This window comes from Chlamydomonas reinhardtii, chromosome 17 (genome assembly GCF_000002595.2).
Source record: "Chlamydomonas reinhardtii strain CC-503 cw92 mt+ chromosome 17, whole genome shotgun sequence".
NCBI classification, from domain to species: domain Eukaryota; kingdom Viridiplantae; phylum Chlorophyta; class Chlorophyceae; order Chlamydomonadales; family Chlamydomonadaceae; genus Chlamydomonas; species Chlamydomonas reinhardtii.
The window spans coordinates 3,649,799-3,663,978 of NC_057020.1; the positions used below are offsets into that span (position 1 = coordinate 3,649,799).

A 14,180-nucleotide genomic window follows, 5' to 3' on the forward strand; every position below is an offset into this window, starting at 1 on the left:
GCGCGCGTGTATGGCGGAAGGTTCCGTTTGTTTTTTGTATGTTTAACACACAGACACACACACACAGCTGCGTGTTACCTATTTCGTGTTACTTCTAACACACAGCGCCCAGCAGCTAGCTACCTAGCTAGCAGGCAGATACGCGGGTAGCTAGACGCAACCTATCTATCAACACACAAACGTCCAGCAGTAAGTACGTGTTATGATGACCTCGATCGACATGCATGAATGGCTGGATGGATGGCCCGCTCATCATCACACCAAAATTACTACATTCATACTTCCGTCCTGGGTATGCATGTAGGCCATCCATCAGTCAAGACTCAGTCATGGTAACTCCTACTCGGGAGCCTCTGCCGCATGCGTGCACGCACAGCCAGCAGAGCGCATCTGGGCTGGCTCCTTTATGCCATACATACGGCGGCCGCCGCACTATCTAGAAACCTTAGTTTGAGTTAGTTGCTTGCACTTATATCTGCTAACTAGATTGCTAGCTAGCTAGGCAGGCGATGCGTGCCTACCTTGATTGCCCCTTCTGCTGGCACCGCATTGTTTGCTGATAGCTAGATAGATTGGCTGCTGCCGTTGTCAAGCTCTCAGCAGCGTTTTGCCTCGCCTACCATGTATTTGCGCGCTGTTCTGTGCACAGGGCGGGGGCGACTGCTGGTTCAGTGGCCATCAGCAGCAGCAGGGCTAGTAGCAGGGCCCGCCGCCGCAGGGGCCATCCGACCACATACCAGTGTCCGAGCCACCGCCACCTGTTGCTGAGAAGGACGTTGTCATGCCGCATGTTGGGGGCGTGCCAGGAGCTGTGGGCGGCGACTGCTGCTGCTGCAGCAGCCACACACCGCTGCTGGCGGCGCCGCTGCCGCCGCCACCAGCGCCGCACTGCTGATGAGTCAACGCATGCAAATAACCGCCGCCGGTTCCGTAACTGCTGCTGCTGGTGTTCCCGCCGCCGCCAGCGGCGGCGTGGCTAGCGCGGCGGTAGTCCCAAGTCGCGGTCACCGGCGGCGGCGGAGCTGGCGGCAACCCAAGCTTGGTCGCGAGGCCGTCCACGCCGCCGCCATCATTCCCAAACAGCAGATGGGAGCGCAGCGGCGCACCGGCAACGGCATTCTTAACGCCGACGCCGCTATAGTAATGCTGTTGCGAGCCGCTGCCGCCGCCATCGCTGCCGCCGCCGCCGCCCTGCTGCATCTTCATCCAACTGTCGGCGAGGTTGTTGTTGATGCAACCCGCCGCCGCCGCCGCCGCCGGCTGCTGCAGTTGTTGCATGCACAACATCATGGTCACCGTGGTGGTACCGCCGCTCTTGCCAATGCCATCTGCTGCGTTGCCGCTGAATCCGCTCTCACCAACATCACTACCAGCAGCAGCAGCAGCGCCATCAGTAGCTGCAGCCGCCTCCGCCGCGACATCATAGCCGCTGCCGCCGGTTGACCAGGCGCGACTACTGCCATGGCCGCCGCCTATGGTGTTTGGGCCGCTGCTGCGGCCGCAATCCATCGGCAGCTGCTGCAGCAGCTCAGATGGCGGCGGCGGCGTGGGCGAAGCAGACATCGCCGCCATGGATTTGTTGTACGGCTGCATCATGGCGGCGGCGGCGGCGGCTGGCTGTTGCGGCTGCGGCGGCGGCAGCGGCTGCGGCGGCGGAGGCGGGCCCGCCGGGTGCGCGCCAGAAGCGTGGGCCCCTAGGTCTTGCTGATATGCACGCCCACTACTGCCGCTGGCACCAAAGGTGTCCTGCGGAGCTGGCTCACCGAACACTGTCTCCCACACCTCGGCGCCTCCGTCTGTCCAGGAGCAGTACAGCCGCTGCTCCGGCTGCTGCTGGTGCTGTTGCAGCAGCTGCAGCTGCAGCTGGTGCTGCTGTTGCATTTGCAGGAGGTAATCAACCTCGCCGCCGCCGCCGGCAATACTTCCTGCTACGTTCAACGGTGGCGGCTGCAGCATCCGCACAGCGCCATCGCCTGCTGCTGCAGCCGCCGCTAGCGCCATGCCGCTACTATCGCTGCCGTTGCCGCCGCCGCCGCTCGCCGCCATCCAGCCTCCGCGCTGATGTGGCACGACTGCCGCGGCGGCGGCGGCGGCGGCGGCGGCAGACACAGGCGTGGTCAGCGACGCGGCTCGCATGAGGTTGCCGCTGCTACTGCCCATCCTGAAACCGCCGCCGCCACCTCCGCCGCCCCCGCCCCAACCACCGCTAGCTGCAGTAGTTGCAGTGCCAAGAAGTGGCGAGGTGTACTGCTGTTGCTGCTGCTGTTGCGCGAACGTGCCGTATCCCGTCGCGGGCGCCGAAGCGAACATGCCGCCGCCTTGCTGCTGCTCCTGCCGCTGCTGGTTTTGCCAGTAGGCCTGAGACGACATGGCCGCGGCGGGGACACCCTGGCGACCGAACAAGGTGCCCGCAGCGGCGTGGGCCTGTTGCTGCTGCTGCTGTTGCTGGTTGTAGTAGGGGCCGGGCGCAGCCACGCCAGGAGCAGCAGGGAAGCCTGTGGCTGCGTCGCCGGCCGCTGCGGGGTCAGGCTTGATGTAATAATACTGCTGCTGCAGCTGCAGCTGTTGTGTGTGTTGCTGCTGAGACTCTTGCTGCGGTGGGTCCATGTCAGCGGCGTGCTGCCATTGCCACGTAAGCTGCTGCTGCTGCTGCTGTTGCTGCTGCAGCTGTGGCGGCGGCGGCGGTGGCGGTGGCGGTGGCACATTCATGGTCAGGTGCGGTGCGTCGCCGGCGGCGGCGGCGGCCTGCGTAACGCCAGCCCAACCAGCGCCCAGCTGGCCCACGCTGTATCCCTGTGGCACCTGCATTGATGGCGCCATTTGCTGCCTTATTAACTGCTCATGCTCATGCATGTGGGGCTCCAGCTTGATGGCGGCTGCTGGTCCCGGCGCCATCGACGACATCAGAGGCGTCTGCTGGTGCTGCTCAATTCCCGCGGCGGCCGCCCCAGCACCTGCTGGGGAGGAAGCTGTCTCCAGCTCGCTAGTCCTGCGCTGTGGCCGGCCATGTTGATCCAACCACACCCCCAGGGCCTCGACGACATAGTAACGTCTTCGTAGCTGGCCGGAAGGCTGCGGGACCAACGCCGCACCAACGACCCGTGGATGTTCAGAATGCCCAAACTGGCAACTCGCGTTGTACACCTCCTGCGAACGCAATGACCAGTACAGGCATGCAAATATACGCATGAGACATTGCTGCACACGCATATAGGAAAACAGGCCCAGCATGCAGCTGACCTACGGGCGCTGCCCAGCCATCCAGCCAGCAGCTTGCGGACCCCGCCAGCTCACCTCCAGCTCGGCTTGTCCCTGCTCATCAGGAAGCCAGGGCGCCAAGATTAGGTCATTCTGCTGCATTCTGGAGCCCCTGAAAACCTGGGGGCCTTCGTAGGGTCGTCGTTTCTGCTGGGCGCGACGATTTCGTGCGCGCGCGTCAACACTATCGCGCGTAGAAAACCTTTTGAGAAGTAGATAAGTGATCCGATGTAACTTACGTATGCAGTTGCGTATTGTCGTTTGAGCTCGTCAGTGCACAGTCGGGCCCCACAGCACGAGGGGCTCGTTCGCTCGCTCGCTTCCTATGCACTACTCGCTCCTTCACCTAACTCCGCACCATTTTCGACTTGATTCCAGGCCGTTCAGTAGTCAATAATGATTTCTACTGTGTGTGATTTGAAGCACAATACGCAGGATGCGGTGAGGGGGAAACCGGCCTGCAAGGGTGGCATTGCATTCAGTCGCCCTTTTAGCACCTGGAAAATGCTTTCCATGCCTATAATTAAAACACTCAACGTACTGCGATTACCAACGGGACTGCAAAAGGCCCTGCTGCAATGAAGTTTTGCCCGCGTTAACACGTGCACAGCGTTCGCAGCGTGTATGTTATGTTATAGTTCTTGACCACATGTCCACGAACTGTAAGCGCGCACGCGGCCGTGAATGAAGTCATCAAGAGTCTGTCAGCCGATAGTCTTTTGTCGCCCGCGCATGATGTAGCTTTACATCGCATTGATGCTATTGGGGCAAGAATCTGTGACGCGTTTCCTGACCCCCGTCACGCTGAAACCGCTGCGCACCCCGTCCGTGTGCGTCGCCGCTCTGCGTGGCGCAAAGCGACCGCCGGTGCACTGGAGGCGCATGTCCCTGCTTGCGCTGGTGCTACGGATGCATATGGATGCGTATGGTGCTGCTTGAGCCCCTTGCATGCATCCATATTCCCTGGGTCGGCAGCAGGTGGTTAGGTATGTGGGGGAGGGGGGTTGTCTGCAACCATCGGCCATACTGGGCCACGGTAACGCCTGGAAACACGGGCTCGCAGATCGGCGCTGGGTGACGCACATTCCCTAATCAGGGGCCTCCTCCTGCCCCGGCGCATCGGCGCCAACTGGCTTGCAGACCGGCTTCTAGTAAGCAGGATAGCTCTCGCGGGGAAACCATCAGAACCCGCCGCACCAGCGTCCGCACCCGTAGAGCAGCGACCTAGGAAGGCCGAGATGGCGCTCGTTCGGGGAAGTTCGGCACAAGTATGTTCAGTGCCTACACAGGTAACGGAGCCGAACCGTTCCTGATGGGTTTCGATCCTGCGACCTTGATGTGACTCCGACACCCAACTCCGGCATCGTGGCGCAAGACCACCCGCGTACAAAGCCCACGGGCGGGCGGGTTGGTTAGGTATGTGGGGGAGGGGGGTTGTCTGCAACCATCGGCCATACTGGGCCACGGTAACGCCTCGACACACGGGCTCGCAGATCGGCGCTGGGTGACGCACATTCCCTAATCAGGGGCCTCCTCCTGCCCCGGCGCATCAGCGCCAACTGGCTCGCAGACCGGCTTCTAGAAAGCAGGATAGCTCTCGCGGGGAAACCATCAGAACCCGCCGCACCAGCGTCCTCACCCGTAGAGCAGCGACCTAGGAAGGCCGAGATGGCGCTCTTTCGGGGAAGTTCGGCACAAGTATGTTCCGTGCCTACACAGGCAGGTTAGGTATGTGGGGGAGGGGGGTTGTCTGCAACCATCGGCCATACTGGGCCACGGTAACGCCTCGAAACACGGGCTCGCAGATCGGCGCTGGGTGACGCACATTCCCTAATCAGGGGCCTCCTCCTGCCCCGGCGCATCAGCGCCAACTGGCTCGCAGACCGGCTTCTAGAAAGCAGGATAGCTCTCGCGGGGAAACCATCAGAACCCGCCGCACCAGCGTCCTCACCCGTAGAGCAGCGACCTGGGAAGGCCGAGATGGCGCTCGTTCTGGGAAGTTCGGCACAAGTATGTTCAGTGCCTACACAGGTAACGGAGCCGAACCGTTCCTGATGGGTTTCGATCTTGCGACCGTGATGTGACTCCGGCACCCAACTCCGGCATCGTGGCGCAAGACCACCCGCGTACAAAGCCCACGGGCGGGCGTTGGCGGGCGAGGTTAGCTGATAGAGGTTACATGTGGGACGACAGCCGTGGACTAGCCAGGGCCCCAAAAACGTACGAGACACGCACGCTCACCCGAGGAGAGATCCCCGAATGACCCCCATGCTCCTCGCCTCCGGAGAGGGGAGGAACCCCAGGCCCGGCTCACCGCAAACGCTAGCGCTGCTCACCTAAGCCGTGGGTCGGCGTCATAAGACTACCTCTTATTGCGAGTCCCTAAGCTGACAAGCTAGGGTGAGGCCGGTGGCGAGTCCGCTGTTGGCCCTACCAAGATAACCCCTCCAACATCATCTGACGCTAGGAATGGGTGCTGGTTCGGGACAAGGTCCCAGCGGCGCGGAGGCCGACGCAGACTCACAAACGCAGCTAGCCGTGACCAGAAGTCCGCAATCACCTCCACACCGATCCTTCGCACAACAGCAACCTCCGCAGTCCGGTCTGCAGCATCACGGCAAGCGTAAAGGCGCTGTCGGCCGTATTCCAGGGCCGCCACAGCAGCCAAGCACACGATGTCCCACACCGCCTGCGATAGCCCTGGTGGCGCCTGTACTAACCACAACTGGTTCCGTGTGATGTCCACATTCGCATGCTCCCGCATCACATCACGCAGAGCCTCCGCCACCACACAGTCCCAGAAGTGATGAACCCTAGCCCCAGCAGTCATCTGAGTCCCACACGGGCATTTCTCCACGCGTCCATCTGCGGCCCACGCCGCAAGCATCCCAAAGCCCGTGAACCCATTGACTGCCAGACGCCAGAGCGGTTCCTTGTGTCGCGGCTCCCACACCAAAGCCCACAGCCGCGCCAGGGCCGCCCGCAGCGCATGAATCGCTTCCGCTGGCGGCGCGGCGCCGCTGTAGGCCTCTTGGATGAAGGCCAAGTGACGCACGCGGAGTGCGTCGTACGCAGGCGCAAGTTGAAGCTGGGTTGCCTGCTTCACCGTAAGGGTCAGCAAGGGCACGTCAGCCGCGCCATGCCGCCACCCCAGGCTCTGCGCAAGCAGCAGCCATACCTGGGGGGCAGGAGGCGCGGAGGCCGCGCCGCCAGGCGCATGTAATGTGGCCGACGCCGCCACCCTCCACGCCGCCGGTACACGGGCCAGCAGCGCGGAGAATTGGGCAGCAGCATCCGGGCCGGACTGCAGCTCCGGCGGCACGCGCGCCATATCCGCAATGCGCAGGATGGGGCGCAGGACGGACCGCTTGTACTGCATAGTGCAGCGACGCGCGAGGCGCGGCCCCAGCGCACCAGCCGGCTTGGAAGCCACCAGCTGGCGCACCGCGGCCAGCGCCTCCCAGCACCGCACTGCCGTGCCGAGCGTGAGCAGACCCGGTAGCGCCATGAGAGCCGGGAAGTCACGTTCCAAGCCACCCGCCTGAAGCCCCGCCGCACACGGCAAGACAGGATTGCCCCAGAGCGGAAGTGCAAAGCACCAGGGCCCGGGCACCAGCACAGCCGGGCGTAGGATGGTGACCGGAGGCAGGTAGCTGAGGGCACCCAGGAGGCGCACGAGGGCCGGGCAGGTTGCCGCCACCGGCTGGCCGAAGATTGCACAGCCATCGGCAGCGGGTCCGACACCGCCGGCCGCCCGCTGCATCGTCAGGACGCAGAGGGGGTGGGCGGCCGTGTGTAGCTGCTGCACCAGGGCGGTGGCGGCGGCTGTCCACGGCGGTACGTAGGTGCCGGCCGCAGAGCCGTGCATGTGCTGCAGCCAGCGCACAGCCAACACAGCGTGCCGGGCGCGCACGTGTTCCACCACCGGCAGCAGTCCAAAGCCGCCATCGCGTGGCGGCAGGGCGACGCAGTCGGAGGGGAGGCCGGGAAGTCGGGCCCGGCCAGCACCTTGCGGCGTGGCAACGATGATGCGGCGGTCCACAAACCGCACAAGCGTTTTGAGGAAGTCTGCCAAAACCGTCTGCGGCGGCAGACCCGCAAACTCCATATGGTAGAGCACACGGCTGACGGCGTAGGAGGAGGCACAGAAGCCACGGCCAAAGGCAGTTAGGGGGAGGCCGCAGAGCGTCCCCAGGGTGCCAATGGCAGGGGAGAGGGAAGGAGCCCCCTGGGCTGCAGCCGTGCCAAGTGGGAGGTCGTAGAAGACCACACCCAGCGTGCGCGAGTGCGAGACTACGCGCAAGCCATGCGCCATAGCAACTGTGTTGGGCGGGGCAGGCGCGGCTACGGCACCGCCAGCACCCGCGGCGGAGCCGCCGGCCGTCACGCCACCAGTGACCACAACACCGGCAGCTGCCCAAACCGCGCCCGCCCGAGAAGGCACCGCACCACCGGCCGCCAAGCTGCCCCCACCAGAGTGGCTGGCGCCGGGGCCGCCGCCAGCCACCGCGACACCAGCCGCCGCGCCGCCGGCAGCCATGCCGCCGGCAGCTGCCACACTGGTCGCCGCCACGCCGTGAGCTGCCATGTTACCAGCCGCTGCGCCGCCAGCCGCCAAGCCAGCAGCGACAGCGCGGGCGGGAGCAGGAGTGGCGCGGCGCCGTGCACCGATGGGCAGAAGCTCCACTTTGTCGAGGTTAAGGCGCTGCCCAGAGGCGGCGCGGAAGGTCTCCATAGCTGCCAGGAAACCAGGCACGTTGGCCATCCGACGCAGGAACGGCGCAGCGTCGTCCGCATAGGCAGTAGCGACGAGGCGGATATCCGCCCAGGAGACACCAAAGCCCGCGCGGTCGAGGTAGGCGAAGAGGGCCTGGGCCGGCGCCAAGTACAAAGGAGGCGCCAGCGGGCACCCCTGCCGTACGCCCGCAATGATGAGGACGAAGGCCGACAGGTAGCCGTTAGCCAGGGCGGCAGAGCGCGTGCCCGTAAGCAGCAGCTTGACCCAGGCCAGGAAGCCACTGCCAACGCCCATGACTGCCAAGCACCGGTACAGGAAGTTGCGGTCCAGGGTGTCGTAGGCTTTGTAGAAGTCCAGGAAGGCCACAACGCCGCGGTCAGCGTCAGCGGTGCTGCCCGCAGCGCCCCCGCCCCCGCCACCGCCGCCAGGGCCACCGCCTTCGGCCACCCGCATGAGCTCCGGCAGGAGCTGCAGCAGTAGGACGTTGTCGGCGATGCGGCGCCCGGGCAGGAAGGCTGTCTGGGCGGGGTGGATGACGTTGCTGAAGACGGGGATGAGCCGCCTGGCGAGGACACGGGCCAGCGTGCGGTAGTCCGTGCCGAGCAGCGTAATGGGCCGATACGACGAAGGCTGCAGGGGGTCCCCGGGCTTGCTGAAGCATGTAATGACGCCATCGAGGAAGCCGCGTGGAGGAGCACCAGCAGCGAGGGAGGCCGTGAACACACGCGCAAGCACGCGTGCCGTGGGGCCCCCCAGTTCCCGGTACAACTCAGCCGGGATGCCGTCGCGGCCCGGGGTGCTGCCAGCCGGCGCCGCCGCCAGGGCAGCCTCCACCTCAGCTGAACTCACTGTGTCGGCGCCAAGCCGCACAGCGTCCTCGTCAGTGCAGCGCCGCCCAAATGCTGCAAGGGCCGCAAGTACGCGGTCACAGGCGTCCGGGTCCGTAGCCACCGCAGCACTGATGCGCCGCCAGTAGTCGACAATATGTGTGGGGATTTCGGGAAGGGAGTCACACACACTGCCGTCCGGGCGCCGGATTGCCGCAATGCGCGCGGCGCCGCCAGGGGGCCGCACAAGCCGCGTGATCGCAGGCGAAGCCGTCTCGCGGGTGCGCAGCCACTGGAGGCGGGCGGCACGAGCGTGCCGAGCGACCGCGCGCTGCGCCGCTGCGGCAGCCGCGGAGCGCGCGGCGACGGCCGCAGCAGCAGCCTGAGCAGCATCGGGGCCTCCAGCCTCTACCACCGCTAGGGCGGCCGCCTCAGCAGCACGGGCCGCCGCCTCCTCCGCTGTCTCCTCAAGGATGCGGCCACGGGCGATGCGGTTAAGGCGGCCAACCGTGCGCACCAGGTCGCGCTTGTAGGCCACAAACCACCGCAGCAGCGGCACCGGCGCCTCGGGGGCGGCGGCACAGGCGCCGCGGTTCCAGTCGAGCAGCGAGCGGCGCAGGTCGGGGAACGCGAGGTAGGCATCACTGAGCCGCCGCAAGCCAGGGCCAGGAGAGACGGCACCGTCGACTGGGGCAAGGGTGGCCACAACCAGGCGATGATCGGACGGTCGGCCAGGCACATGGGCGCACGCACGCAGCGACGACAGCAGCTCCGGAGAGAGCATGATGCGGTCAATGCGAGAGGCACCCATATGGTTGATGAAGGTGAAGGACCGGCGGGTAGGGTGCAGGTGGCGGAAGGAGTCCACAGGGGAGGCGCAGGTGGAGGCGAAGAGGGAGGTCGTGCCGGGGTCCAGGAGGCGGCCGCCGCGATGGAGGGTGTCAATGGCGGCGTTGCATACGAAGTTGTAGTCACCAGCCCACACCTTGAGGCCAGGCAGCGTGGCCGCCGGCGCAAGGTGGTCGGCAATGAAGCGGCGCTGGGCCGCTGGGTCGCCCGAGGGAAGGTAGACAGAGGCAAGCATTAGGGAGTGGCCGCCCCAAGCGAGAGGGAGGAGGAGAAGGCGGCTGGCGGCGGCCGGGTCGAGGGCGGGAGGCGTTGCCGGGGTCACCACGCCACGGGAGATGAGGGAGGCACGGATGAGGATGGCGACGCCACCGGTACGTGACGAGTCGGCAGGGCCCCACCATGCATGCCAGCCACCCAGCCGGAGCTGCTGTGAGGCGAGACGCAGTTTAACCTGCGCCTCCGATATCACGTCGACCGTTGTGTGTGTCTCCTGCAGACACACGATGTCCAAGCGCTGCTGCGCCCAGCACCGCAATAGGGCCGCCAGGCGGACAGGCGTGTCACTCCCGCCACCCAGCAGCCCCCGCACGTTGTGCGAACCAACACGCAAGGGCGCGAGCAGGGCCTGGGCGCCACGCCTGCTGTGGCGTGGCATTTAGGAATCGGCCGAGTCGGCGTCACCAGCGCCACCAGGCGCCAGGACGCTGTACCGGTTGTGGAGCAGGGTGGGCGGCGGCGCCCGGCGGCGCGGCGGCGGTCCCTCAGGCACCTGGGCTTGCTCTGGCAGAGCCTGACGCTTGGCCGGCTCCGCCCCTGGCGAGGCACTGCGCTGGCGGCGACGGCTGGGCACCACGCTCCACCCGCCGTCGCCGGCACCGTCGCCCGGGCGCGGCGCAGTGCTGCTGGTACGCCCATCCCCGGTCAGGGTGCTGCCGTCACCGGCTGGGACGCGGCCGGCCCGTCGGCGGAAGACGCGACCGCTGCGGGTGCGGTGGTCCACGCGCTCCCCAGAGTTACCCGCAGAGGCGTCCCTGTGGCTACCACCCAACTTGCCAGAAGCCCCGCCATTCGTGCCACGCGAGGCGCTGCTGCTGCGGCGGCTGCGGGCGTGGCTGCGGGTGTGCGTGTGGCTGCGGCCCGGGCTGCGGCTGCGGCTGCGGCCGCGGCTGCGGCTGGCGCCGCGGCTGGTGATGCTGCGGCCCCGGCTGTTGCTGCGGTCGCGGCGAGTGCGGCTGTGGCTGCGACTGCCGCTGTGCTGGCGGCGGGAGCTAGCGCCGCGGCCGCCGCCGCCACGAGGGGTGCCGGACGGCGCAGCACCGCTGCCCTGGACGGCGCTGGGGCCATCCGCACGCGCGGCCGTAGCCGCAGCCGGGGCCGCGGCGGCCGGGCGTCGGTGCTGGCCACGGCGCCGCGTCGCTCCGCCAGTACCGGAGGCACCGGCAGCACCCGCACTGCGTCGCAGCCGGACGCCGATGGTGGGGCGCAGAGGGCGCTTGCGGCCCTGCGGCGTGCTGCCGGCGGCGGGGGCGCCGGCGGCGCCTGCGCGGCCCTGCGCCGCTCCATCGGCAGCGGACGCGCCAGCAGCACTCTTGCGGCCCTGCTGCGCGCCGCGGGCAGCGTGGCCACCCGCAGGACCCATGCGGCCCCGCGCCGTGCCGCCGGTAGCGGAGGTGCCAGCAGCGTCCACGGGGGCTGGCGTCGCGCGGCCGGCAGCAGGAGCACCGGCGGCGCCCCTGCGGCCCTGCGCCGCGCCGCCGGCGGCGGCATGGCCGCGAGGAGTGCCCCCGCGGTCCCCCGCCGAGCCGCCAGCTGCAGCGCCGCCGACAGCGCCCCCGCGGCCCTGCGCCGCCGAGTCACCGGCAGCAGCAGCACCGGCGGCGCCCCTGTGACCCTGCGCCGCGCCAGCGGCAGCAGAGCCGCCAGTCGTGCCACCGCGGCCCTGTGCCTCGCTGCTGGCAGCAGCGGCGCCGGTGGCATCCCCGCGGCCCCACGCCGCGCCGCCGGCAGCGGCGGCGCCGGTGGCGCCCGGCGCCGCGCCGCCAGGGGCCGCGGCACCACCGGCAGCGGCGCATGGGCCGCCCGGCTGCTGGCCACCCTGCCGACGGGACATGCGGCGCACATCAAGGGTGTACGTTTCTCCACCAGCTTCCAGGTTAGCCTGGTACCGGCCCAGCTCGAAGGCGGCACCGTGCGGCAGCGTCACTGCGAACAGTCCAGCCTTGCACAGTCCGACGGCTGTCAGGCGCAAGCTGCCGGCGCGCTGCACCTGCAGGGGGGCGGTTCCCCACAGCTCGCACAAAAGGGTGCGGACAGCGTCTTCAGTAAGCCACGGAGAGCTGACGGACACCAGGAGGCGCGTAGGCGCGGGCACGGCCGGTTTGCCGTCCACCCACGCGCGCCACCGCACCGGGTGCGGGTGCCCGATGTCCCGGCCGTAGGAGGTACCCGCCGGGACCGTGAAGCTGCTGTCCTCGTCCAGCAGCGTGACTAGATCAGGAATCGCCGATTTAGGGATCAGGACCGCGTACTCGAGCCGAGTCGTGGCATCGCGAACCTTCGATGCCGGCTTCGCCCTGATGCCCGGAGTGAGCTCCGCCAGTTGTGCCTTCGCGCGCAGAGGCGCCAGCCTTTGCATAACGCCCGAGAAGAAGCGAAATGCCGTTTTGGGGTAGCTCTGGAAATGGGTCGCGAGCACACCTTTGACCATCGCATTCAGAGTCAGAACCCCAACATTGGCGCGATGGCCGGCGGTCATAGGTGCGAGACTAGTCCTAAATGTCCGTGAGTTAGACGGGCCAGCCGTGGCCGGCTGGCTACCGGGAGCCATTCCCGTTATGGTTGAGGTCTACAGCAAGCTAAGTCGGCATTGCTGGGTCATTAGCTGATCTTGTTCCATGTTTAGCTGACCGAGGTTCGCCACTCATCTACACATGCTGTTCCAAAGTGTGCCTCCTGGCGTGTTTTTGGGGTCTGGCGTGCGCCCCAGCCCGCCTTCAAGGCTGGAACTAAGTGTAACAGACTCTTTGCGCCCTGACACGCAACCCAGCTGCGCGCCATTAAATTTTGATAGCGTTTGCTGTGAGAAAACGCTGGTCAAAGCAGATGCACTTTGTGGGGTGGGTGAACGAAACGCGTTGACTCTTATGTTGCAGAATAGCCAGCTCGCCCAGCACCTTTACTTTTTTGCAAGCGCCAAGATCGGCCGAAGGGATGCAAAGCGCGGGACCGGTTCGCCCCCTATTGTGCAACCTCTCCAAGGCGCCTATGCGTGATGCATCGTATATAATGGATAGATCAGGATGATCTGTATTCTATACGCGCGCACGGTTCCCCTGAAGCGCAGCGAGCGAGCCAAATGCACCACTAGCAAGCTTGCCCGCGGACGCGACTTACTGTGAATCGCTGAGATCTTCGGATGTATTGAATAAGGATCTATTTGTAGAACTAATTATGTGCGCACAGTGCTCCCTGCTGACTGATTGACTTACAATTTCAGATATCCTTAATCGCTCAACCTTTGCGGTTTGGCAATCGTCATAATATATTTGGAAGCTCTCCATGTTGCTGGTGTACGCTGGCCGCGGCCTATTCGCCCCGAACGTGCCTGACTGACGCGCGCGCCTGACCACTTCGCCGTCCGTTTGCGCGCGAGCGCCCTCCTGTATGGAGGGGGGGGGAGCGCCCCCCGAAACCCCCGTGGCCCCTCCCTTTGGCGTAGGAACACCGCCCGTGCTTATATGCTGGTGCCTACACTCCCGTGCGATGCTTGCATCCCGTGCGGGGGGAGGGAGTGCCCCTCCCCCCAATGCCCCCCCCCTCCCCATCGGCGCAAAATAAACTTCCGCGAAGATGAGTGGCCAGGGGCTGAGTTTTGGGTCGGGTTTTGACGTCGTCCCAGGCGCTGCGTATTAGTGAACTGGTTATCTCCGGGGGCTGCAATCTTTTGTTAGTCTTGGCCTTCGTCTCCGAATGAACACGGTGCCCTCTCAGCATCCGTTCCTTGCGCGGGGTGCCGGGACTGCATGTTCCTGTGCTACCCCGCCCGATGTGGACACCCCGCCTCCCTCGCCTTGACCCTACCTGCCTCTGGGGTGTGGGCGTCGGGTGCCGGGGATACGGTTTACGATCGCTTCGTGTTCAGTGCTTGCGCATTTGCAAGTTCTGTGCTGCAGGGCCAGCGTTTGATTGGGCGTCACCGGACTCACGGACTGTATGCCCGGTGTACCCTGGTTTTGCGTCTGGTACTGTAGACCGCGCTTCGTGCGCCGACATGGTTTGCTGCACGGTTGTGGGGCTCTGGCGGGCTTCGGCTTGGCTTCATTTGGCTTATGCCGGTGTAGCAGCTGAGGCACGCATTTTGCGCAGAATTAATGCACGGTTTGGTGAAGGTCGGCTGCCAGCTGGGGGGAGGGCGGTTTCCCTTACTTTGGGCCGGAGATGGTTCCCTCCTGACCTGGGTGCTGGGCACCCTTGCTTGGTCGGACTGTCCCTTCTTGTAATGTCGCATT

At 65.9% G+C, this 14,180-nt stretch overlaps 2 protein-coding genes across 4 annotated transcripts; both read right to left on the minus strand.

Annotated features, from left to right (window-relative positions):
• Nucleotides 1-26: 26 nt before the first annotated feature.
• On the minus strand, nt 27-4,002 carry CHLRE_17g726550v5 (uncharacterized protein). The gene is made up of 3 exons (XM_043072352.1): nt 3,295-4,002; nt 3,136-3,147; nt 27-2,994 (listed from the first exon to the last, which is right to left on the minus strand). Exons 1-3 carry the CDS (start codon nt 3,358-3,360, stop codon nt 694-696), a joined length of 2,379 nt encoding a protein of 792 aa, XP_042914811.1. The 5' UTR covers nt 3,361-4,002; the 3' UTR covers nt 27-693.
• A 1,419-nt stretch (nt 4,003-5,421) lies between these two features.
• Nucleotides 5,422-13,082, minus strand: CHLRE_17g726600v5 (uncharacterized protein). Of its 3 annotated transcripts, XM_043072353.1 has the most exons (4): nt 12,080-13,082; nt 10,354-11,938; nt 6,520-9,870; nt 5,422-6,436 (listed from the first exon to the last, which is right to left on the minus strand). In XM_043072353.1, the coding sequence occupies exons 1-4, from the start codon at nt 12,377-12,379 to the stop codon at nt 6,387-6,389; spliced, it is 5,286 nt and encodes a 1,761-aa protein (XP_042914813.1). In that variant the 5' UTR covers nt 12,380-13,082; the 3' UTR covers nt 5,422-6,386. The 3 variants fall into 3 exon arrangements, with proteins under 3 accessions (XP_042914813.1, XP_042914812.1, XP_042914814.1); XM_043072354.1 differs by lacking the exons at nt 10,354-11,938; nt 12,080-13,082 and having other exon boundaries at nt 6,520-9,992; XM_043072355.1 differs by lacking the exons at nt 5,422-6,436; nt 6,520-9,870 and having other exon boundaries at nt 11,797-11,938; nt 12,066-13,082.
• Nucleotides 13,083-14,180: the final 1,098 nt, after the last annotated feature.

Excerpts from the sequence above, each read along its gene's own strand:
- CHLRE_17g726600v5 (XM_043072353.1), bottom strand. The coding sequence starts at position 12,379 with ATGGTCAAAGGTGTGCTCGCGACCCATTTCCAGAGCTACCCCAAAACG. Across the intron at positions 11,939-12,079 it reads ACATCGGGCACCCGCACCCG|GTGCAGCGCGCCGGCAGCTT; the intron begins GTGCGGTGGCGC and ends GCCCCCCTGCAG. Across the intron at positions 6,437-6,519 it reads ATTCTCCGCGCTGCTGGCCC|GTATGGCTGCTGCTTGCGCA; the intron begins GTGTACCGGCGG and ends CCTGCCCCCCAG.
- CHLRE_17g726550v5 (XM_043072352.1), bottom strand. The coding sequence starts at position 3,360 with ATGCAGCAGAATGACCTAATCTTGGCGCCCTGGCTTCCTGATGAGCAG.